Genomic DNA, 24338 nt, shown 5'->3' with positions numbered 1-24338 from the left:
ACCACTTTTTTAAAACCAAGATTTTTTAACACCCACACATTTTCTGTGTATGATAAAAGCCACATTTAGCACAGTGAGAGCTATACGGAGGTGGGCTCAGAGATAAGAGCTCTCCACTCTGTTTGTTTCTCCCTACCATTCTCTCTCCAACACTGCCCCCTCCACGAATCTCCCCTCTCTTATCCCTTCTCTATGATCTCCTCTCAATCCTCCCCTTCCCTATTTTCTCCCTACTTTTCCCTCTCCTGTCCCCCTTTCATTCCATCCCCCTCTCCTCTGCTCCTGTCCTCTCCCTCAGTATGGTCCCTGCAGTGTATCTATCTGTGGGACAGGCCTAATGGACTCTAGTTGGATTAGCAGAACATTGAATAGAGTCAAACTATTTCACACTGACTCATCTGATAATCTGTTGATTCTAGCCAGAGACTCCAGGCAGATAGACAGATACACACAGAGACAGACAGCTGCAGAGATACAGCAAACCTGGAGGGGAGGGCATTTCCGCATCATCAGCCAGAGCCAGAGGAATATGTTATTGTTTTGTTGCTGTGGCCTTTCCAACTTTGCACCATGTGCCCAAGAATGGTCCCTCGTAAGCCCTTGATCACCCACTGTGAGCCCTGGGTAAGAGACCGGCCCAGGCTGGTAGTGCTCTGTGTGGTGCTAGCTGTGCACCCTGCCCAGCACTACTATTACCAGTACCATGCTGCAACTAAACTAAGCATCCAGCTGCAGAGCTTTACAAGGCAAGGTGTTTTCAGTCTGGGCTTTCTGTGTAATTCTCTCCTTTTTTGACATGCTCTCCATTTTTCTCCCTCTTTACAACTCAATGTTTTTCTATAAACTCTACCACTTTCTCCCCCACCCCACCTCATATGCCCCTTTCTCTCGGCTTTCCTCCAATCTCTGTTTTCATCGTTCTATCTCTATATCTCTCTTATTTTGCCATTTTCAGAGAAAAAGCATAGAGGAATCCATGCGCTGCCAGTGCAGCTTACAATTTCTCCTGCCTTCTTTCAGATGGTATATCTGCCCCTGGCTCTCTCTCTATCAGTCATATCCTCAGCCTCTATCCATCTCCATCATCTCGTCCAACACCATACATCAAACCACAAGGGAAATGGACTGATAATGGAAAGAGAGAAAAACCTCCCAGAGAGGCTCTGTATCTCATATAGTCATCATCTCTCATGGAGTCTCTCTCCCTGAGTCTTTCTCTAACATAGACAGAAAGATGAACATCAGTGGGCACTGTGCATGCTAAGGGATAAAGAATTCCCTCTTAAATAATACACTAACCTCAATGCTTCTGTCTGACTGTGTCTGAGTTGCAGAGTGACATATGGTGACTTCAGGTTTTAGATGTGAATGAGCAACTAAGGCCGTGTCCAAAATCTGTCTTGTCTACTACAGTCGTGGCCAAAAGTTTTGAGAATGACACAAATATACATTTTCACAAAGTCTGCTGCCTCAGTTTGTATGATGGCAATTTGCATATACTCCAGAATGTTATGAAGAGTGATCAGATGAATTGCAATTAATTGCAAAGTCCCTCTTTGCCATGCAAAAAAACATTTCCACTGCATTTCTGCCCTGCCACAAAAGGACCAGCTGACATTATGCCAGTGATTCTCTCGTTAACACATGTGTGAGTGTTGACGAGGACAAGGCTGGAGATCACTCTGAGTTCGAATAACAGACTGGAAGCTTCAAAAGGAGGGTGGTGCTTGGAATCATTGTTCTTCCTCTGTGACGACTTCAACCGAAGGTGGTTCCTCTCCCTGTTCGGGCGGCGCTCGGCGGTCGGCGTTGCCAGCCTAATAGTCATCACCGATCCCTTTTACCTTTTCTGTTTGTTTTGTCTGTGGTTCTTTCACACCTGTTTTCATTTGCCTTAATTTCTGTTTGTATAATTACCCCTGTTTGCCTGCCTAGGTTTGTGCAGGATTGGTTCTCACGTATTATACATAGTGTGTATAAGTTTAGGAGCGTTGTTTTTTGTTTCCCTCTTTCAATGAGTAACTGATTTTCTCTGTTGTCAAGAGCGTTTTGTTTTGGTATTGTACCTGACCTGAATGTTTGTGGGACTTGCCTATTAAATACGCATCGCGGACATCTCTGCTCTCCTGCGCTTGACTCCTTCACCTACCTCTACACAATCCCGTCACATCCTCTGTCAACCATGCTTACCTGCAAGGAAACACGTGCCGTCATCATTGCTTTGCACAAAAAGGGCTTCACAGGCAAGGATATTGCTGCCAGTAAGATTGCATCTAAATCAACCATTTATCGGATCATCAAGAACTTCAAGGAGAGCGGTTCAATTGTTGTGAAGAAGGCTTCAGGGCGCCCAAGAAAGTCCAGCATCGCCAGGGCCGTCTCCTAAAGTTGATTCAGCTGCGGGATCAGGGCACCACCAGTACAGATCTTGCTCAGGAATGGCAGCAGGCAGGTGTGAGTGCATCTGCACACACAGTGCGGCGAAGACTTTTGGAGGATGGCCTGGTGTCAAGAAGGGCAGCAAAGAAGCCACTTCTCTCCAGGAAAAACATCAGGGACAGACTGATATTCTGCAAAAGGTACAGGGATTGGACTGCTGAGGACTGGGGTGAAGTCATTTTCTCTGATGAATCCCCTTTCCGATTGTTTGGGGCATCCAGAAAAAAGCTTGTCCGGAGAAGACAAGGTGAGCGCTACCATCAGTCCTGTGTCATGCCAACAGTAAAGCATCCTGAGACCATTCATGTGTGGCGTTGCTTCTCAGCCAAGGGAGTGGGCTCACTCACAATTTTGCCTAAGAACACAGCCATGAATAAAGAATGGTACCAACACATCCTCAGAGAGCAACTTCTCCCAACCATCCAGGAACAGTTTGGTGACGAACAATGCCTTTTCCAGCATGATGGAGCACCTTGCCATAAGGCAAAAGTGATAACTAAGTTGCTCGGGGAACAAAACATCGATATTTTGGGTCCATGGCAGGAAACTCCCCAGACCTTAATCCCATTGAGAACTTGTGGTCAATCCTCAAGAGGCGGGTGGACAAATAAAAACCCACAAATTCTGACAAACTCCAAGCATTGATTATGCAAGAATGTGCTGCCATCAGTCAGGATGTGGCCCAGAAGTTAATTGACAGCATGCCAGGGTGGATTGCAGAGGTCTTGAAAAAGAAGGGTCAACACTGCACATATTGACTCTTTGTGTCAACTTCATGTAATTGTCAATAAAAGCCTTTGACACTTATGAAATGCTTGTAATTATACTTCAGTATTCCATAGTAACATCTGACTAAAATATCTAAAGACACTGTGGCAGCAAACTTTGTGATAATTTATATTTCTGTCATTCTCAAAATTTTTGGCCACGACTGTACTTACTAAAACTGTACTAATCGTACTAAATAGTGTTTAGAATGTACTGTTTAGTAAAAACGTATGTAGTAAGCAACAAATATCAACATACTAGCTTCATCTATACTGAGAATGTGTAATCTAATGTACAATTACATTGTTTTATCGCCATATGTTCATTTTGGTACAGCCACTCCCCTTACCTGATCATCAGCTGTTGTCAAACACACGTGGGTCTGAAAAGACGATTCTCTTCCTAAATAACATGCAGGCATTTCATTCTAGATACAAACCTGAAAGGAGTATGGCATCCCGGTGTTTAAAGCATACTCAATCGAAATGTGACATAGTATAAAACATCATATTTTCAAACACCAAATCACCCTACTATTTAGAATGCAAGTATGGATTGTGGACACGACCCAAGAGATGTCCCTGCTCAAAGTGAACATAAATATCCCCTCTTTAGGAAATAATTAGATATTTATTTCAATGAAGGATGAAATAGAATGAAGGATGAAATGGGTAAAAGGAGATGGAACTAAACATGCTGCTGGAGAAAGGCTGGTACATTATGTGAACTAAACATCACAGCAGGCCACATTATGAAGAAAGAAAGAAAGAAAGAAAGAAAGAAAGAAAGAAAAGAAAGAGAGAAAAAACTAAATACTGAAAATTAAATACTGGTAGCTACAGGTCAGTATGACCCAGACATAGATGAAGAGAGGTGTGGGTGGAGGAGGAGGAGGGCAGTGAGGCAAGGGATTTCAGACCAGCCTGTTCTCCTAATACAGCACACACTCTGGGGAGACCCTCCGGACAAGGCTAATCTACTCTCCCCCTCATTCAATCACTCTCTCTCTCCCGTTCTCATCTTCTCTGGTCTTCTCTCCTTTACTCTCCCCCCTCCAGACACACATTTTCCCACCATATTGAGAAGAACAGTCAGAGACACACAACACGTCTACAATTCAAGACGTTAGGTCCTGAGAGAGACATCAATAACACACCACAATGTTTTTATTTGTATTTATTTAACCTTTATTTAACTAGACAAGTCAGTTAAGAACAAATACTTATTTACAATGACGGCCTACCCCAGCCAAACCCTAACCAGGACGATGCTGGGCCAATTGTGCCCCGCCCTATGGGACTCCCAATCATGGCCGGTTGTGATACAGCCTGGAATCAAACCAGGGTCTGTAATGACGCCTCTAGCACTGAGATGCGGTGCCTTTGACCGCTGCGCCACTTGGGAGCCATGTAATCTAGTGCTCAACATCCATTACTGACCGACCCACTGGTCAGCAGCAGAGGGACACAGGGTGGTCTGGCTGCTGAACATAGGCTCTGGACGATCACAGCAGCATCTTTTAGTACATAGTGTAAATCTCCCTGTTACATCAGTGCATGATTGATGCAAAAGTCTGAGACACGGATATGGATCTGAAGAGACGATTTGTCCCTGAGAGAGTAAGGGAGTGCACCACAAGAGGCAAGTGATGTATTAAGTCAGGATAAATGCAGTATTCATCATTAGCTACTACATTAGCTAGAGCCAGACTGAGTGAATGAAATAAAACCTCAACCTGTGTCTGCTCCTCTGTACTGAGTAGGCCTGACTGATGCCCCTTCACAGTTCGACTAGAAGAGCACAACTAAAATAGAAGTTAAAGATGTCGATAGAGAGGAATGGGAGTGTGCTGCATTGATAAGGCATTGGAGCTAGAGTAAACGCTGGGCCTGGAGCAGCACAGATAGGGCAGACTCAGCTGTGCACTGGAACACAGGAGACTGGGACAGAAAGACAGACACAGAGGAACAAAGGAAAGAGTTTAGGATAGGAGGTTGTCTGTAGGGTTTGGGTCTTGAACATAGAATGCAGGTATGCAAGCACGGACACGACACACCAACGCGTGCACACACACGCACGCACACACACACACACACACACACACACACACACACACACACACACACACACACACACACACACACACACACACACACACACACACACACACACACACACACACACACACACACACACACACACACACACACACACACACACTGGGGGGTTATTGCTGTTTCCTGAGAATGAGATGACAAACCAACTGAGAATGACCATCCAGTGTGGTGTGGGTGTGTGTTTGTGCAGAGAGTCAGATTGTCCTCTCTCTCTGTCTGAGTATTGATGGTTAACAGTGGGGGGCCCTATCCTTTTCCCACAGTGGGAGCCCCTGCCCCCTGCTCCTCTGACATTCACCTGCTACTGTCTCACCAGTCACTCCCCTCTCACTGCCCTGCTCTACTGTGTTGTGAGGGAGCAGGACTGTTACTGCTTATGCATCCTTATTCCACATAGAACCCACCACTGGTGTGCGTGGCTAAAGAGCTCTATTTTCATACAATCAAACAAATGTAAATGCCTGGTGTTTGCTAAACGGGATTGGCACTTGGAACCGGTGCTATGGTCAGACGACATAAAAATAAATCTCTTTGGCCATGCACACCAGTACCTACTGTAAAATATGGTGGTGGATCTTTGATGTTATGGGACTATTTTGCTTCCACTGGTCCTGGGGCCCTTGGTAAGGTCAACGGCATCATGAACTTTACCAAGTAAAATCAACATTTTGCAATGGCCATCTCAGCCTCCGGATTTGAACCCCATTGAAAACCTGTGGTTTGAATTTGCAGTCCATACGTGCAGACAAAGGATATCAAGGATCTGGAAAGATTCTGTATGGAGGAATGGGGGTCTAAGATCCCTCCCGATGTGTTCTCCAAACTCATACAACAGTATTGTTATCCCAGCAAGGTGAGGTATTGAAAACAGGGGTGCCAATAATAATGACCCATATCTTTTTGAGGAAAAAAAACATTACTTGATATAGACATTTTCTGAGCAATTGTATTAGAATAAAATATGATTTGAGAGATAATGTAACAAATGCTTTTTACAGAGGTAAAATATTAAGAGAAGGGGGGAATAGAAAAAGAAAACAGGAGATGAGGAAGAGAGGAGATAAAAGAAAAGAGAGAAACAATTAAGTCAAAAAGGAGAGAAGAAGAGGGAACAAGAGGTCCAAATGACTCCCTCCATAGTGTGTGTATCAAAGCGGTACTGTGGTCCAGTGTATGACAGTATATTTTAGAGAGAGAGAGAATGAATGCTGGGCAACAACAGCTCTGGCATGTTTAAACAACAGATTAGCATTAATCTGCCTTTCAAATCAGCCCAGGTTACAGGTGTTTACTGTGATTACCAACCAAACGCTATTATTATAATTACTCACTCAGGCTCCTGGCAGAGAGAGAGAGAGACAGAGGGGAGAGAGAGGAAGAGAGAGAGGGGGATATATGCATACCATCCTGCCTTTTCTTGGTGGAAACACCTGCAGGTAATCAGATTAAATGATAGATTGAACTAATCTCTTTGTGAAACAGGAGAGGACGACAGGAGGCTGCAAACAAGAGGGTGCTTTACTCTAAACACTCGCAACAAAGGAAGTACATCTTAAGGCATGTTGTCACAGCTGTTCGAAGGAGCGGACCAAAATGCAGCGTGTTCATAGTTCCACATATTTATTAAACTGAATGCAATACACTTAAATACACAAAAACAACAAACCGTGACGCAGAGAGGAAAACACACTATTCAAAAGATAATAACCCACAAACAGGAAGAGAAAAACCCCTATTTAAATATGATCTCTAATCAGAGGCAATGAGGATCAGCTGCCTCCAATTAGAGATCAACCCCAAACAATCCCAACATAGAAATAGACAAAGTAGAACTTAAACATAGAACCCAAAACACCCCCTGTCACGCCCTGCCCTACTCTACTATAGAAAATGACATATTACTAGGGTCAGGACATGACAGTATCCCCCCAAAGGTGCAGACTCCGAATGCAAACAAACAAACAAAAAAACCACAAAACACAAAGGGAGGGTAGGGTGGGTGACTAATGTCTACGGCGGCGGCTCTGGTTCCGGGCTTAGTACCCCCATCGCCCGCTGATCCCCCCGCTTCTGTATGTCCAGAGGAACCAGACCATGGATCATCGCCGGAGGCTTCGGACCGCCAACCGTCGCTGAAGACTCCGGGCTGCAGACCGCCGCCGGAGGCTCCTGACTGGGGAGCGTCGCCGGAGGCTCCGGGCTGAGGAGCGTCGCCGGAGGCTCCGGGCTGAGGAGCGTCGCCGGAGGCTCCGGCCTAGGGATGCGCACTGGAGGTCCGATGCGTGGGACTGGCATAGGTGGCGCAAGACTAGTAACACACACCTCAGGGCGAGTGTGGGAGCAGGCACAGGACATACTGGGCTATGAAGGCGCACTGGAGGGAGAGTGCGAGGAGCAGGAATCGGTCTCACCGGACTGGGGAGATGCACTAAGTGCCGAGTGCTCACAGCAGGCACTGGCTGTACCGGGTTATGGATGCGCACTGGAGGTCTGGAGCGTATGGCTTGCACAACCCACCCTGGCTGGATGCTCAACTCAGCTCGACAACTGCAGGGTGCGGGCACAGATCGCACCGGCCTGTGAATGCGCCCTGACGACACAGTGCGCATCAATGCACAACGCGGTGCCTGCCCCGTCACTTGCTCCCCACAGTAAGCACGGGGAGTTGGCTCAAGTCTCCACCCTGACTCTGCCAAACTTCCCATGTGCCCTCCCCCCCCAAAAAATTGGGGGAATGCCTCTCGTGCTTCCTTCGTTGCCTTGCCTGTTGATCTCGTCGCTGTACTTCCCTCGCTGCTTCCACCTGTTCCCATGGGAGGCGATCCATTCCGGCCTGGATTTCCTCCCACGTCCAGGATCCTTTTCCCTCCAGTATGTCCTCCCATGTCCACGACTCCCACTGCTCCATTCCACGCTGCTTGGTCCTTTGTTGGTGGGTTATTCTGTCACGGCTGTTCGAAGGAGCGGACCAAAATGCAGCGTGTTCGTAGTTCCACATATTTATTAAACGTGAAACTGAATGCAATACACTCAAATACTTGAATATACAAACCGTGACGCAGAGAGGAAAACACACTACTTAAAAGATAATAACCCACAAACAGGAAGAGAAAAACCCCTATTTAAATATGATCTCTAATCAGAGGCAATGAGGATCAGCTGCCTCCAATTAGAGATCAACCCCAAAACAATCCCAACGTAGAAATAGACAAACTAGAACTTAAACATAGAAACAGAAAACATAGAACAACCCAAAACACCCCCTGTCACGCCCTGCCCTACTCTACTATAGAAAATGACATCTTACTAGGGTCAGGACGTGACACGTGTGTTTGTATCAGAGACATTCCTCTTTTCGTTTTTCACAGACTAGATTCATCTTTCTGGAGGCGGAGGGCCGTTTGGTGTGGGATGAGACTGCATGGCTAGAGACCATCTGGACATCTGCAGACAGAACCCACAACATCCTCAGGCTAACTTTGAGATAACTTTCATCTAACTTTGGCAAAGAATCCAATATGTTTTGCTCATTGCCACAGAAGAGGGTTAGTTAAATCTAGAGAGAGAATGAAGGGCCCGTTATGGTGTCATTATTGTCGTCTTACCTCAAGAAAGAGAGCTTTTTGGCCACTCAGAGCTTCGGTACCCTCTTCCACTGAGAGAGAAAGTGGAATGATTACTGTATTTGACAATGATAAAGCACCAGAGTCATCTCACTAAAACACCCCCTATGTATGGAAGAGGAGCACAGTCTACAACATCTCGTACTGCTTGTCTGTCCTAAACAATGTACCTCAGATGGCATCCTAAAAGCCTTTGCTCCCGAGAGACCCCCCCCCCCCACCCCCTCTCTCCAAACCACCACTTTCTCAGTCCAAAACCATCATACATTCAACTGACTTAACAATCAGGTATAGTATGACCCCGCTGTAACCATGGTGACGCATGACCCTCATAATTTTCAGCGAAGATTATGAGTGTGTGTGTGAGCCTCCTCTCCAGTCCCAGTCAGAGCTTTGTCCCTTTACGGTCTGTCTGAGCCCAGGAACAAGGGACAGAACAGTAATTGGACATTTCAAAGATGAAAAGCATTCATTAGGATGGTTAGTGTTAATTAGGAGCATTAGACAGTAGTAAGGTGACGAATGACAGTGGGGGCGACAGTGGAGGGTGGGTGTGTGTGTGTGTGTGTGTGTGTGTGTGTGTGTGTGTGTGTGTGAGAGAGAGAGAGAGAGAGAGGATACTGTTCAGGGAGATCAGGATGTTCTCTGTTAGAGATACCTTAAAATGTCAATTAAAAGGTTGTCAGAAACTGGCGTCTGTAATTATTCAAACTAGCCCTTTTAATATAGCATACCCAGACAATGGAGAGTTTAGCTTTTTCATGTCCCTCTAAATTGTTCTCAAATGATCTAGCAACCCTAGTCTATGACTATGTCCAAATCTTCCTAACTTGACTGAACTACTGAGGGTGAGACCCCATCTGTGAACCCCTCTACACATCCTCTTTAAGACAGAAACCAGCCCCGGCTCCTTCAGTTCCTGACCCTTTAAGAAGGACAGTAAAGCATCAGCTTAACACTAGAGGAGAAAAAGGGGGGAAAAAAACATCTAGGGCAAATAATAAGCTGTCAATCAGAGCAACCTCAGGAGAGCTGTCAGGGGTTTAGCTGTGATTGACAGCTGTGACATTTGCTGAGTCGACCCCACACTGCAGTCTGAGATCCTCACAAGAGGAGACTTCCACCTGGGTCAAGAGAGCTCTCTCTCTCTCTCTCTCTCTCTCTCTCTCTCTCTCTCTCTCTCTCTCTCTCCTCTCTCTCCTCTCTCTCCTCTCTCTCTCTCTCCTCTCTCTCCTCTCTCTCCTCTCTCTCCTCTCTCTCCTCTCTCTCATTTCAGGGGCTTTATTGGCATGGGAAACATATGTTTACACTGCCTAAGCAAGTGAAATAGATAATAAACTAAAGTGTAATAAACAATAAAAAAATGTACAGTAAACATTACACTTATGTCAAATGTCATATTATGTTTATATACAGTGTTGGAATGATGTGCAAATAGTTAAAGTACAAAAAGGAAAATAAATAAACATAAATATAGGCTTTATTTACAATGGTGTTTGTTCTTCACTGGTTGCTCTTTTCTTGTGGCAGCAGGTCACAGATCTTGTTGCGGTGATGGCACACTATGGTATTTCACCTAATAGATATGGGAGTTTATCAAGACTGGATTTGTTTTCAAATTCTTTGTGGGTCTGTCTAATCTGAGGGAAATATGTGCCTCTAATATGGTCATACATTTGGCAGGAGGTTAGGAAGTGCAGCTCAGATTCCACCTCATTGTGTGGGCAGTGTGCACATAGTCTGTCTTCTCTTGAGAGCCGAGTCTGCCTACGACGGCCTTTCTCAATAGCAATGCTATGCTCACTGAGTCTGTACATAGTCAAACCTTTCCTTAAGTTTGGGTCAGTCACAGTTGTCAGGTATTCTGCCACTGTGTACTCTCTGTTTAGGGCCAAATAGCATTCTAGTTTGCTCTGTTTTTTTGTAAATTCTTTCCAATGTGTCAAGAATTGAACGTCTCTTTTCTGGATTTTGATAATTAGTGGGTATCGGCCTAATTCTGCTCTGCATGCATTATTTGGTGTTTTACGCTGTACATGGAGGATATTTTTGCAGAATTCTGGTGAGCAGACCACAGATCTCACAACCATAAAGGGCACTGGATTCTATAACTGATTCAAGTATTTTTTGCCAGATCTTAATTGGTATGTCGAATTTTATGTTCCTTTTGATGGCATAGAAGGCATTTTGCCTTGTCTCTCAGGTTGTTCACAGCTTTGTGGAAGTTACCTGTGGCGCTGATGTTTGTGTGCTCCAGGGCAACGATGTCTAGATGGAATTTGTATGTGGTCCTGGGAACTAAACCTTTTTTGGAACACCATTATTTTTGTCTTACTGAGATTTACTGTCAGGGCCCAGGTCTGACAGAATCTGTGCAGAAGATCTAGGTGCTGCTGTAGGCCCTCCTTGGTTGGGGACAGAAGCACGAGATCATCAGCAAACAGTAGACATTTGACTTCAGATTCTAGTAGGGTGAGGCTGGGTGCTGCAGACTGTTCTAGTTCCCTCACCAATTCGTTGATATATATGTTGAAGAGGGTGGGGCTTAAGCTGCATGTCTCTCTCTCTCTCTCTCTCTACCTATATTGTCTGTCTGTCTGTCTGTCTGTCTCTCTCTCTCTCATATACACGTACACTTTTTTCACAGCACAGAACACACGCACGCACACACACACACACACACACACACACACACACACACACACACACACACACACACACACACACACACCTGTCCTAGAGCTAAGAGAAACCCACTGAATGCCAAAACGTCCTAACACACCTTCACTGAGAAGTCTGACTAAAAAGCGACAGAGAGAAGGGGGTGGGTGGGTTTAAAGACAGAGCTGCTGTAGAATACAGAGAGGAGCAAGGAGGCCTGCTGCTATCAGAGCCAGATAACAAATAACAGCCATTAACAGAGAGCTGCACAGTGTCTCAGGGCTAATGCAGCGGAACTAAAAGCACAGATATGGCCCACCCCTACTGCAGCTCTTCCTTTGTATATGGAAATGTACTGTGAAGAAATATGAGTGTATGAGTGTGTGTGTTTAGGTTTTTGCGGGGGTACAAGTGGTACACAGATAGTGTGCATAGTGTGTGTGTGTGTGTTGTCTGAAGGACATCTATGTGTTCATTGGTAGGCACCTCAGGTCTGTAAGTGGGAATACATGGAGTGTGAAGCAGGAGAGCAGGGGGGGCTTTGAGAAGACAGGGTGTGTGTGTGTGTGTGTGTGTGTGTGTGTGTGTGTGTGTGTGTGTGTGTGTGTGTGTGTGTGTGTGTGTGTGTGTGTGTGTGTGTGTGTGTGTGTGTGTGTGTGTGTGTGTGTGTGTCCTTTGTGGTGGCCAAAGATCACCTGGGGTCAAACCTAATTTTCCTGCAGCATTAATTACCAGATGCACACACAATTACCAGACGTGTGTGTGTGTGTGTGTGTGTGTGTGTGTGTGTGTGTGTGTGTGTGTGTGTGTGTGTGTGTGTGTGTGAGCGTGTGAGCATGCGAGTGTGTGTGTGTGCCTGCCTGTAGGGTTAGATTTTTCCCTGGTGTCAGTACTGTAGTCCTGGGTACACGCATCTCTGATGGGGTCACTGGCACCACACAACAACACACACACATACATTCACCCCCATTACCCCACAGTGCTGACTGGGAGCTTTTACAGGACAGGCCGCTCAAACGCTGACACACTCAAACTCCCTCTGTCTCACTCTCTCCCTCCCTCTATTGCCCTTTTACTCAATTCCTCCATCACTCTCTCCCTCTGTCCGTCCCTCACTGGATTGAACTGGATATTATTTTTAGTGTGTTATCATTTCTGATCAAGCACTCTTAAAAGCATGTCAGCTCCACTCTGGTGACCTAAGCACCTCTGACAACAAAGACAAAACAAGCTCCAGCTCCTCCCAGCAGCCTCCTCTGGTGCTGTAGCCACAGTGTTCCAACAGGAGCTGAAGTATTCTCCTGAAGTTGTTATAACCCAGGAAGGTTAGACTGTGTCTTTTCTCTCCTTTTCTTGTCCTTGACATAACGATGAATGAGAGAGATGTAGGAATGTATTTATGTTCAGGCTTTTATGTGCACTGCCTTCCCTTGATATTTCATGTTAGACTACAATAGAAGCACCTGGCCATGTTTCCTCAGTCTTCGGGGATGTTCTGAAAGTCAGTGTTTATTTATGAGAGAGAGAGAGAGAGAGAGAGAGAGAGAGAGAGAGAGAGAGAGAGAGAGAGAGATCACCCACCCCGGGCCTCTCTCAGAGCAACACTAAGGCCCGCAGGTCTCAAATCACACCTGTCTGACTCATCATAAATCCATATGTAGCGCTCCTGTTAACTTTTCAGGACGTAGTCTTTGGTTGTGTACAGGTGACAGGGTTGTGTACAGATGACAGGGTCGTGTATGTGCCTGTTTGTTTGTGTAGTTGGAAAGGGAGTGTGCGCGAGAGAGATTCTGTGTCTGTTTCGCCTGGGTGTGTGTGTTTTTGGGTTATGGTATGTAGTGTACTGTGTGTTCGTGTGTGTGTTTGTGTTTGTATTTGGGGCCAAGATATACATCTGTATGTATGGAGAAACATTTAACAACGTGTATCATGTGTGTGTGCGCTCGCGTTGACTTAAGTGTGTGTGCGTGTGCATGCAGTGTAGTGTGTGTGTGTGTGTGTGTGTGTGTGTGTGTGTGTGTGTGTGTGTGTGTGTGTGTGTGTGTGTGTGTAGCAGGGAGCTGGTTGGGTCCCCTTGCTGCCCTGGGGCTTCAGAGCCCATTTCCCGTTGTGCAGTGTGATAAGTTTCCCTGTCAGATCCTCCCAGCACCACTATATTTCTGATAAGCTCCGCTGCTAGTTTTCCAGACCTCTGGCACAGAGATCAATTTGAGATTGATTCGGAATGCCCTGCTGGGCCGAGCTGGGAGATCAATTTGAGATGGATTGTTCACGCCAGGGGGCAAACGGCACACAGCTCTCTCTCTCTCTCCCTTACTTGCTTTCTTTACCTCCCGTCACACTGCCCCCTTTCTCCTCATCCCTCTCTCCCTCCCTTCTGATCTATCTTTTTCTCATCCTCTATCACTCTCCCCATTTTCTACATTGCTCTTCTCTCTCTCTCTCTCTCTCTCTCTCTCTTTCTCTCTCTCTCTCTCCCCCCTCTCTCTCTTCTCTCTCCTCTTCCCCCTCTCCCTCTTCCGGGGTGTGTATGTGTGTGTCAGGCAGACTGAGGAGCAGTAGGGGTAGGAATGACTCCATTAGCTCAGGGCCAGCTCCTGTGGAGTGATAAGCCTCAGGCCACCACAGATAACTCATCTGGCTTGGTAATGTACACACAAACAGACCACAGAGAATACGAATGGATACCCCCTGGCCTCACAAACACACAACCGCACACGCACAAGGAATCACACACACATAGCATAGGCCAGTTCCATTCTCCCCAGACAAGTGACCATGGTCAGCCAACCTCCTAGCCTGTCACCCCCACTGGATTCTGAACTTATCTCCACACAAGTCATCAGGCCCAGGGCAGACCCATCTCCATCCGTTTATCCCTCCATCCCTTCACCCCATATCCACTCCTCCATCCTTTCCACCAATACATCCCATCCATCGCTGCATCCTACCACCCCACCATCCATTCACCCCATCCGTTCCTCTAATTCCTTCTCTCTGCCTCTCTTCTCTGGCCCAGTGACCAGTGCTATTACCACATGGAAACCTCCTTCCTCTATCTCTATCTAGACCCTGAAATTATCTCTAACTAGATCCTGACCTTATCTCTAACTAGACCCTGACCTTATCTCTAACTAGACCCTGACCTTATCTCTAACTAGACCCTGACCTTATCTCTAACTAGACCCTGAAATGATCTCTAACTAGATCCTGACCTTATCTCTAACTAGACCCTGACCTTATCTCTAACTAGACCCTGACCTTATCTCTAACTAGACCCTGACCTTATCTCTAACTAGACCCTGAAATGATCTCTAACTAGATCCTGACCTTATCTCTAACTAGACCCTGACCTTATCTCTAACTAGACCCTGACCTTATCTCTAACTAGACCCTGACCTTATCTCTAACTAGACCCTGACCTTATCTCTAACTAGACCCTGACCTTATCTATATCTATACCCTAAAGTTATCTCTAACTAGACCCTGACCTTATCTCTAACTATATCCACATCTTATCTCTATCTACATCCTGACCTTATCTCCACACCACCTCTGGAGCCCACAACACTGACTGGGACTGTTACTGTAGACAGCACTGACCCTTACCCTCAGTCTAAGGATGTGGAACACTGTACAGCAGGAAGGCTGCATCTATGGAACAAAGGAGGAGGAAGACGAGTGTCCGAGCAGTGTAGTGTGCAATGTTTGGGCCATGTGATCTCAGAGAGCCCTCATTTACCTATTGACCTGACCCTGTTAGCAGTCAGGACCATACTTTATCTAGACAAGCACAGGGAGAGAAGACGTGAGACAACAAATCCCAGAGACTAACCTTACACCCCTGGCTTGTGGACCACCAGGGAAGGGGGCTGATGTCATGAGCTGTAGCCCAGTATGTGTGCCCTTGGCTGGGTTGCCCATGCAGCCAGAGTCCCTGCAGGGAGATGGAGCCTCCACATCTGGGTGCCTCTATAAGAGCCTGTCACCACTCTATTAATCAGACTGTAACCTGGACACCCGGCCTGGGCTGAACAGTAACAGGACCCAGCGCTATGTGACACCTCATTACACTAAAGGTTTTATTCTCTCTCATCCCGGGAGTGACCACCCTCACCTCCCAAATACCACACTAGATATTATATTATATTAAACCCACCACACGCCTACCCTCCTCTTCCCCTTCTACTGCCCTTTTTTCCCAAGAGTGGCCACCCTCATCCCAAATAACACACTCGCTAATCCCCCATGGCACCTTCCTACCCCGTGCCCCCTCCCTGCCCTCCCAGAGAGCTCGGGCCCTAACCAGCCAGTCTAATAGGGCGGTGTAGTATTTTAGTGGGCCATCAGCCCCAGCAGCTGTAGATAGTTCATGCCCCTATGCCCCCCTTGCGCCCACCCCCCTGACCCCCTTTCCCTTTCTGAGCCTGTGACAGATGGGTCTGATCTATTATTACCCCCCCATCCAATCGCCAGCCCCCCCCCCCCAGTAATGAAAACAGATGATGCCACAGTAGAGGAATGGAACGCAAAGAGGGAGAGCAGAGTGAAAATACACAGGACCAGATGCCTAGCACACACTGCCCTGTGTTCAGACCCTCCTCTCCTGCCTCCTCTCATTCTCTCCACTGAGGGAAAATGGAGTGGACAGTAATGGTCGGTGTAATTCCAGGGTCCAAGCTGGACCTTCATATTTACAAGTGACTGCTTACATGGCCACAGAACAGTGCTGATGAGTGTTGAGGGTTTAGAGTTGCAGTGACTCCCTATGGCCTCAGATGAAAAGGCAGGGAATTCTTACTGTAAATGTCCATGTTAAAACGTTGAGCATATACAATAATTACACAATATCAAATGTGATTGTAATACAAACTGATTCTACATGTCTTCGCTTTCACAAACACATGAAAAGCTATAGTTTGGAGCATTTTTTGTTCCTAAATACGTTACAAATGTATTGGAAACAGGTTATCAAGTCCTTTTACATGCCATGGAACATGTTAGAATGGCAAATGGAAAGTGTTCATTTTGTGAATTTCCAGTAGGGAGAGGTAATAAGCAACATTTGTGGCTCTATGCGAAAAACAAGGACTCATTTGAAGTGTAGTTAGTCTTCACTCCCCTGGGCAGTTGTTTCATCCTAGTGATTCAGGGCTCTGAACTACAAAGATGTCCTATTAGACTCCCAACATTCCTCAACCTTTATAAACTCACTTACTAAAACATCTGCTGTTCCATAAAAGCACAATTAGAGAGAAGAGCTGTTTGCTCATACAATCATTTACTGCTTACATGCTCCCTGCGCTGCCTCAAACTTCCAGCTCTGTGTGCCATGGGAATGTGTGTGCGTGTGCGTGTGCGTGTGTGTGTGTGTGTGTGTGTGTGTGTGTGTACAATCGTATGTGTGTAGAGAGAGAGACTGTTGGCCTTTCATAGCACCTGAGTCTCTGTGTACAGGACAAACAGTACAGTGAGCTTTTGTAGCAGTGCACTGGTGCGAACGAGCAATGGCAGCTGTATCTCTGCCTGAAACAGTGTGAAACTGTGCCCCCATCCCTCATCCCACAGCTGGGCCACGCAGAGCCACACAGCCCCTGTCACCGCCTGCAATCCTGGAGGAAACAAACGATGACAAAACCCATCCACTGTCAGGGTCATCCAAGAGCACTGTCTTCAGTGAGACAGATGACAGAGAGCGAGAGAGAGCGAGGGAGAGCAAGAGAGAGAGAGAGAGAGAGAGAGAGAGAGAGAGAGAAGAGAGAGAGAGAGAGAGAGAGAAAGGCTATAATATGACGTGATGTGTGTGACCAGGTCTGTTGCTAGGTGTTTGATGTCCATTCTATTTGAAGTGTCACACTGGACTACATGTATGAGTTGTGTCATGGTGGGAATGATGCCTGCCTGAATGTCAGGTGTCTCTGCTCTACATTCCATCACTGAAGTGTGCCTTTGCTATGTTCAAAGCCATGTCTATGTCTGTTATCCCAGGTGTGTTACATGTCTTGTCCAAATCAGTGGAGACCACTCTGTTGGAGAGAGGTGAGGGTGACATGTGTAGGGGGGAGGGGACTGGGGTAGTGTGGGAGGGGGTGGGCTTGGAAAGAAAAGGGGCTCCATTGGTATGAGAGGACAGCGGGTTGAGGGTTAGGGTTGTGATTGTGATTGAGGCTATGGTTAGGGTTGTACCAGGATGTGGACATGAAGCTAGGGTTAGGGTTGTGATTGAGGCTATGGTTAGGGTTGTACCAGGATGTGGACATGAAGCTAGGGTTAGGGTTGTGATTGAGGCTATGGTTAGGGTTGTACCAGGATGCGGACATGAAGCTAGGGTTAGGGTTGTGATTGAGGCTATGGTTAGGGTTGTACCAGGATGTGGACATGAAGCTAGGGTTAGGGTTGTGATTGAGGCTATGGTTAGGGTTGTACCAGGATGTGGACATGAAGCTAGGGTTAGGGTTGTGATTGAGGCTATGGTTAGGGTTGTACCAGGATGTGGACATGAAGCTAGGGTTAGGGTTGTGATTGAGGCTATGGTTAGGGTTGTACCAGGATGTGGACATGAAGCTAGGGTTAGGGTTGTGATTGAGGGTTAAGTTTGCACCGGGAGTTGGACATGAAGCTAGGGTTACGTTAGAGTTGTGGTTGAGGCTAGGGTTGAACTGGGATGTGGACTTGAATCTAGGGTTAGGGGTTAGGGGACAGGGCAGGTCAGACAGAGAGAGGGTGTGGTAGAGAGCAGAAGGAGGTGTGATGCAGATTAAAGGCACCTAAAGGGCAGGGTGTGGGCGGAACATTCCTGCTATAACCACATACGATACACCAGGGTGAATCCCATCCTTGGGACGATCCCTGGAGCTCCCCAGGATGGACAGGGAATACTGGCATCACCATAGTAACCACACAGTTTTAAAACGAGAAAACAGAACATTCTGCTCCATTTCACTCCATTGTAAAGGGTGGCAATATATTTGACCATGAATGTATAGTGTTGCTGTCCTGATATGACATATATTCCTCCAGCTATCTCAGCACAGTTACCATAACTCTGGTGTAGCTGCAGGGCTGCCTATCCAATGGCTAACAGTTAACCATAATCAGATCCAATCACATGCATGCACTTTATCAACAGATTGATTAAAACATTGACTAAGACAGCCCAGATAGAACATAATCAACTCAGGGCTTGGCGTTCTATGGAAAATAATGCATGACGTGGAAGGTGTGCTCCCCAACGTGTAGCGGAGTGGAACTGACCTTCCACGGAGTTGCATTATTTTCCAGAGAACGCATAGAGCCCTGAGTTGATTGTCCCTTTTATACCATGACTATAATTTAACACATTTGCTGCTGTAAATGTGTTCAATCTCCACTGCAGTAGGTAGCAAGTTTACTAGATAACTACAGTAGTTGCCTTGGTAACCAAACAAACAGACTTGCTAGTTTAGCTAACTAAACTGTTGTGGAAAATTTGATCCAAAGATTAAGGCAGAGCTATTTAATTGTATAATAGAAAAATCTTCAATCAAGCAGCTGCATGGGAGATCTATGTCTGATTTCACAGGGAACAACTCAAATAATAAATGGCTACATGTCCCTTAATAGGAGGTCATAATACAATCATACTGTTTACACAACAGTTATTTTCTAAGAGCAACAATTTTAGGGCGTCGACATAACAGGAGTCTATGCAAGGCATAACATCACAGTTCAAAACAGAATATGTTCCTTGAGAAGTTACAACAGCTCATCCCAGATTCTGCTACAACAAAACCATCAGTCCTAGCTTGCTATTAGGAAAATTGAAATCAACAATGCCAACAATGTTTTTAAAGTGACTTTTGCTTTCAAACATAGAACATGTAAGAATGAACTAAAGCCATTTAATTCTACCCTGCAAATATACCGTGCCTTATAGGGAAATAATGCACGCTCTAGAATGTCCTTCAAGCCAATCAGAAACGAGTAGTCAACAATTCCATGGTATAAATTATTATATAGGATAACAGATATTGCATTGGCAAATATGTGTGTGTGTGTGTGTGTGTGTGTGTGTGTGTGTGTGTGTGTGTGTGTGTGTGTGTGTGTGTGTGTGTGTGTGTGTGTGTGCGTTTGTGTTTCTCTGGTTTATCCCCATTTTTCAACAGGGGCAAACACACCCAGCAGCAACCTTATTTCTTTACCCACAACCAATCACCAGCTGGGATATTTACCACGGCAACAGGGGTGCTGCTGTAGGGCACACATAACAGAGAGAAGAGTGTGTGTGTGTGTGACACGCAGGTTGGCAGTCTAAAGGGATGTGAAAGTGTATAAACTGATATGAGACTCACCCGTATGGATTGCTGCTGGGTCTCTTGCTGCCGGTCTTGGAACGGCTAGACTTCAGCTCTCCACTCATGCTAATGTCTGTAAAGAACAACACAACCAGTCAGGTATGAAAAGGCATGGCACAGTATGGCATAACTAGCTCCAGCACTCCGTACACCAGGCTGTTTCTGCTTTAACCAACCATATCTTTTCTGTTTTTACTCTAGCAATTTACTTTGTTTTTGTCTTCATGTGGCATGAAAAGGACAGTGGTTGGCAGAAACAGACTGGCACCCAGGCTGTCTATCTACACACTGACACTAACTGTGTCTCTGTTGGCGCCAACCAGCATCAGAAACAAACATTTCTGTACATCAAGAGACTCTTGTTACAGCACATTAGCTCACTGGCGTTGAGACACATGGCACTGGTCATTCCGACTTGCACACACACATTCACACACACACAAACAAATACACACACACAAACAAATACACACACACACAAACAAATCATCCCCACGGCTCAATTATACAGGAGCCATCTTGATAATTGCACATGCCAGAGCAGCTCTCCCTCCATGGCGTGTGAGGGCGGATGGTGGTTCAGAGAAGAGGGAAGAGAAGAGAGGCCATTCTAATATGGGCAGATGGGAGAGGGGACTAAAGCGTGACTGAGCCGGCTGCAGAGAGAGAGATGTGATGGGGGAGTGTGCATCTTTGTGTGTGTGGTGGGCTTGTATTATTATCCTTGTGGGTACTGGAAAACCCCAAAAGTACCCACAAGGATGGTAAAACAAGGAAAATTCCCAGGTCCCCATGAGGACAAAGGCTATTTTAGATTTAGGGTTAGGATTACAATTATGGTTAGAATTATGGTTAGGGGTTAGATTTATGGTTAGTAGTGTGTGTGTGTGTGTGTGTGTGTGTGTGTGTGTGTGTGTGTGTGTGTGTGTGTGTGTGTGTGTGTGTGTGTGTGTGTGTGTGTGTGTGTGTGTGTGTGTGTGTGCATTTGTGTAGGTTTGCCCTCCCCTTTTTATCTCCTGACCAAGCCTATTTGCCTGTCTTCCAGGGTCTGGGTGTGACCTAGGTCTCCTCCACCTAATGGCCCGGCTCGGGCTCTCCCTGCTGGGGTCGGCAGGGTGGGTCAGGCTGGCAGAGTGGCAGTACTCTGGAGCTCAGGCCCAGGGCCGGCCTAGCCTCCCACAGTGACAGCATGTCTTATAAACGGAGCTGTGTTGCCTAATTGCCCTCCGTCTGTCACAGGGAAATGTATGGGCTCTCAGTCTGCAGAGCTTTGACAACGCACCCCGCTATCCACTGCCTCCTGTCCACATCCAGTGGCACACATGGGTCAACAACCACCTACAGACAGATACAGTATGCACAAACAAGTAAAGTATACACACTGATGGTAGGAATATGCCTTGGTAAATGACATTTCTAACTATTTTATGTCTTCTGAAGAGACATTTAGAAGAGCATTTGAAACCACCCCCCAAGCCCACAGCTATACCCTATCAAAATGAAGTCAGAATAAGCCATTAGTAGCATTGAGATGCATCACTATAACATTAACCCCACAGGCTTCAGTAGTGACTACAACAAGGCTGGGGGAATACTGTACCTCATGTTATGTTTACTGAGCTAATCGATTACATGATAAAGCCTTGAGAGAGACAGAGAGAGAGAGAGAGAGAGAGAGAGAGAGAGAGAGAGAGAGAGAGAGAGAGAGAGAGAGAGAGAGAGACCATGCATCCTGCTCTACAGGAGACCAGCCTCAGGAGAGAGGGATGTGCTGTTTGGTAAACACACTACAACACAAGGCAATTCGATTTCCCTACTGCCTTCTCCATTGGAACACAAAGCAGGATGCCTCTCAACGCTAAAAAATACAACTACAAAGCTTTCAATGTCTGCAGGGGATAGAACATGATTAGCGTGCCAATAATTTTGACTTTGTTGTTGATGTGTTCTTTTGTTTGGCTGTTTGAGAGACTTTTCGACTCGTAAGCAACCTGACCAGTGGTGAGTGGGTGGTTTGAAGTACAGTAGACCAACATGGAGCCTAGAGGAAACCCATCACTCTCACCAGTATGTTGCTACATTTTCATTCAATTTCACATCTTGCAACTCTCAGTGTCTCATCTCGCCATAACTCTGCACTACAGAAAACTCCTGGATAGTTTTTGATCATTTCAAAGTTCTCATTTTGAGTGGGCAAGACTGCTGCCAAGCCACTTGGTTCCGTATAGTTAAACCTAGAATAGTGGAAATGGGGAAGAAGAGGAGAAGATCTTCATGTCTCTGAGATGGGTGAATGAGGCAGACTCTGAGCTTGGGGAATGAGATAGGCTATGAGCTGGGAGAATGAGACAGGCTCTGAGATGGGTGAATGAGGCAGACTCTGAGCTAGGGTAATGAAACAGGCTCTGAGCTGGGGTAATGAACAGGCTCTGAGCTGGGGTAATGAACAGGCTCTGAGCTGGGGCAATGAAACAGGCTCTGAGATGGGTGAATGAGGCAGACTCTGAGCTTGGGGAATGAGATAGGCTATGAGCTGGGAGAATGAGACAGGCTCTGAGATGGGTGAATGAGGCAGACTCTGAGCTAGGGTAATGAAACAGGCTCTGAGCTGGGGTAATGAACAGGCTCTGAGCTGGGGTAATGAACAGGCTCTGAGCTGGGGCAATGAAACAGGCTCTGAGATGGGTGAATGAGGCAGACTCTGAGCTTGGGGAATGAGATAGGCTATGAGCTGGGAGAATGAGACAGGCTCTGAGATGGGTGAATGAGGCAGACTCTGAGCTAGGGTAATGAAACAGGCTCTGAGCTGGGGTAATGAACAGGCTCTGAGCTGGGGCAATGAAACAGGCTCTGAGATGGGTGAATGAGGCAGACTCTGAGCTAGGGTAATGAAACAGGTTCTGAGATGGGTGAATGAGGCAGACTCTGAGCTAGGGTAATGAAACAGGTTCTGAGCTGGGGAATGAGACAGGCTCTGAGATGGGTGAATGAGGCAGACTCTGAGCTTGGGGAATGAGATAGGCTATGAGCTGGGAGAATGAGACAGGCTCTGAGATGGGTGAATGAGGCAGACTCTGAGCTAGGGTAATGAAACAGGTTCTGAGCTGGGGAATGAGACAGGCTCTGAGCTGGGGTAATGAACAGGCTCTGAGCTGGGGCAATGAAACAGGCTCTGAGCTGGGGTAATGAGACAGGCTCTTAGCTGGGTGAATGAATATGTGTGACTAGGCCATTGTTTTACTATGTAGTAATGTGGGACAAGTTAAGAGGGAGAATTGTATGATTGAGAAAATAGAGGCTGGTAGACTACACATGATAACTCTGAAAAAGCTGACAACAGGAGGGCCCTTCCAAGGCCTCTCTAATCTAGGGAGGAGAGGAGAGAACGGCTAGAAACTGCCAAGGCTGGTAGAAAAGTGATAAAACTGTCTGTGTGGTGTGTGTGTGTGTGTGTGTGTGTGTGTGTGTGTGTGTGTGTGTGCGTAGAGGGAGTTATAAAGACTGTTCAAATTTCGGTTGACTTTAGAACGTTCTCTGAATAAAGCTTACGAACCTTTTGCAGAATCTGAGTCTTTGCCTATTATTAAACCCAGGGTCTTACAAACCTCGAGGATTGGTCAAAGCTTAAAAAATTGTTTCGTTATCATCATTGGGATTCAAAATTCTCGTGACAGAGCTGGGGTAATGAAATGGGCTCTGAGCTGGGGTAATGAAATGGGCTCTGAGTTGGGGGAATGAGACAGGCTCTGAGCTGGGGGAATGAGACAGGCCCTGAGCTGGGGGAATGAGACAGGCTCTGAGCTGGGGGAATGAGACAGGCTCTGAGCTGGGGGAATGAGACAGGCTCTGAGCTGGGGGAATGAGACAGGCTCTGAGCTGGGGTAATGTGACAGGCTCTGAGTTGGGGGAATGAGACAGGCCCTGAGCTGGGGGAATGAGACAGGCTCTGAGCTGGGGGAATGAGACAGGCTCTGAGCTGGGGGAATGAAACAGGCTCTGAGCTGGGGGAATGAAACAGGCTCTGAGCTGGGGGAATGAGACAGGCTCTGAGCAGGGGGAATGAGACAGGCCCTGAGCTGGGGGAATGAAACAGGCTCTGAGCTGGGGGAATGAGATAGGCCCTGAGCTGGGGGAATGAGACAGGCTCTGAGCTGGGGGAATGAGACAGGCTCTGAGCAGGGGGAATGAGACAGGCCCTGAGCTGGGGGAATGAAACAGGCTCTGAGCTGGGGGAATGAGATAGGCCCTGAGCTGGGGGAATGAAACAGGCTCTGAGCTGGGGGAATGAAACAGGCTCTGAGTTGGGGGAATGAGACAGGCTCTGAGCTGGGGTAATGTGACAGGCTCTGAGTTGGGGGAAGGAGACAGGCTCTGAGCTGGGGGAATGAAACAGGCTC

At 46.7% G+C, this 24338-nt stretch overlaps 1 protein-coding gene across 1 annotated transcript in view; it reads right to left on the bottom strand.

Annotated features, from left to right (window-relative positions):
* LOC115203152 (RNA-binding Raly-like protein) overlaps window positions 1–24338 on the bottom strand; it is a 69692-nt gene that overhangs the window by 26300 nt on the left and 19054 nt on the right. Inside the window, exon 2 of the mRNA XM_029767567.1 lies at window positions 19939–20014. Within this exon, the coding sequence (XP_029623427.1) occupies window positions 19939–20014 (76 nt within the window). The remainder of the gene's footprint in view (window positions 1–19938; window positions 20015–24338) is intronic.

The sequence above is a fragment of the Salmo trutta genome, chromosome 12 (genome assembly GCF_901001165.1).
Source record: "Salmo trutta chromosome 12, fSalTru1.1, whole genome shotgun sequence".
NCBI lineage: Eukaryota > Metazoa > Chordata > Actinopteri > Salmoniformes > Salmonidae > Salmo > Salmo trutta.
Note: the sequence above shows the minus strand (reverse complement) of the source record. Positions and strands in the feature narration are given on the sequence as shown.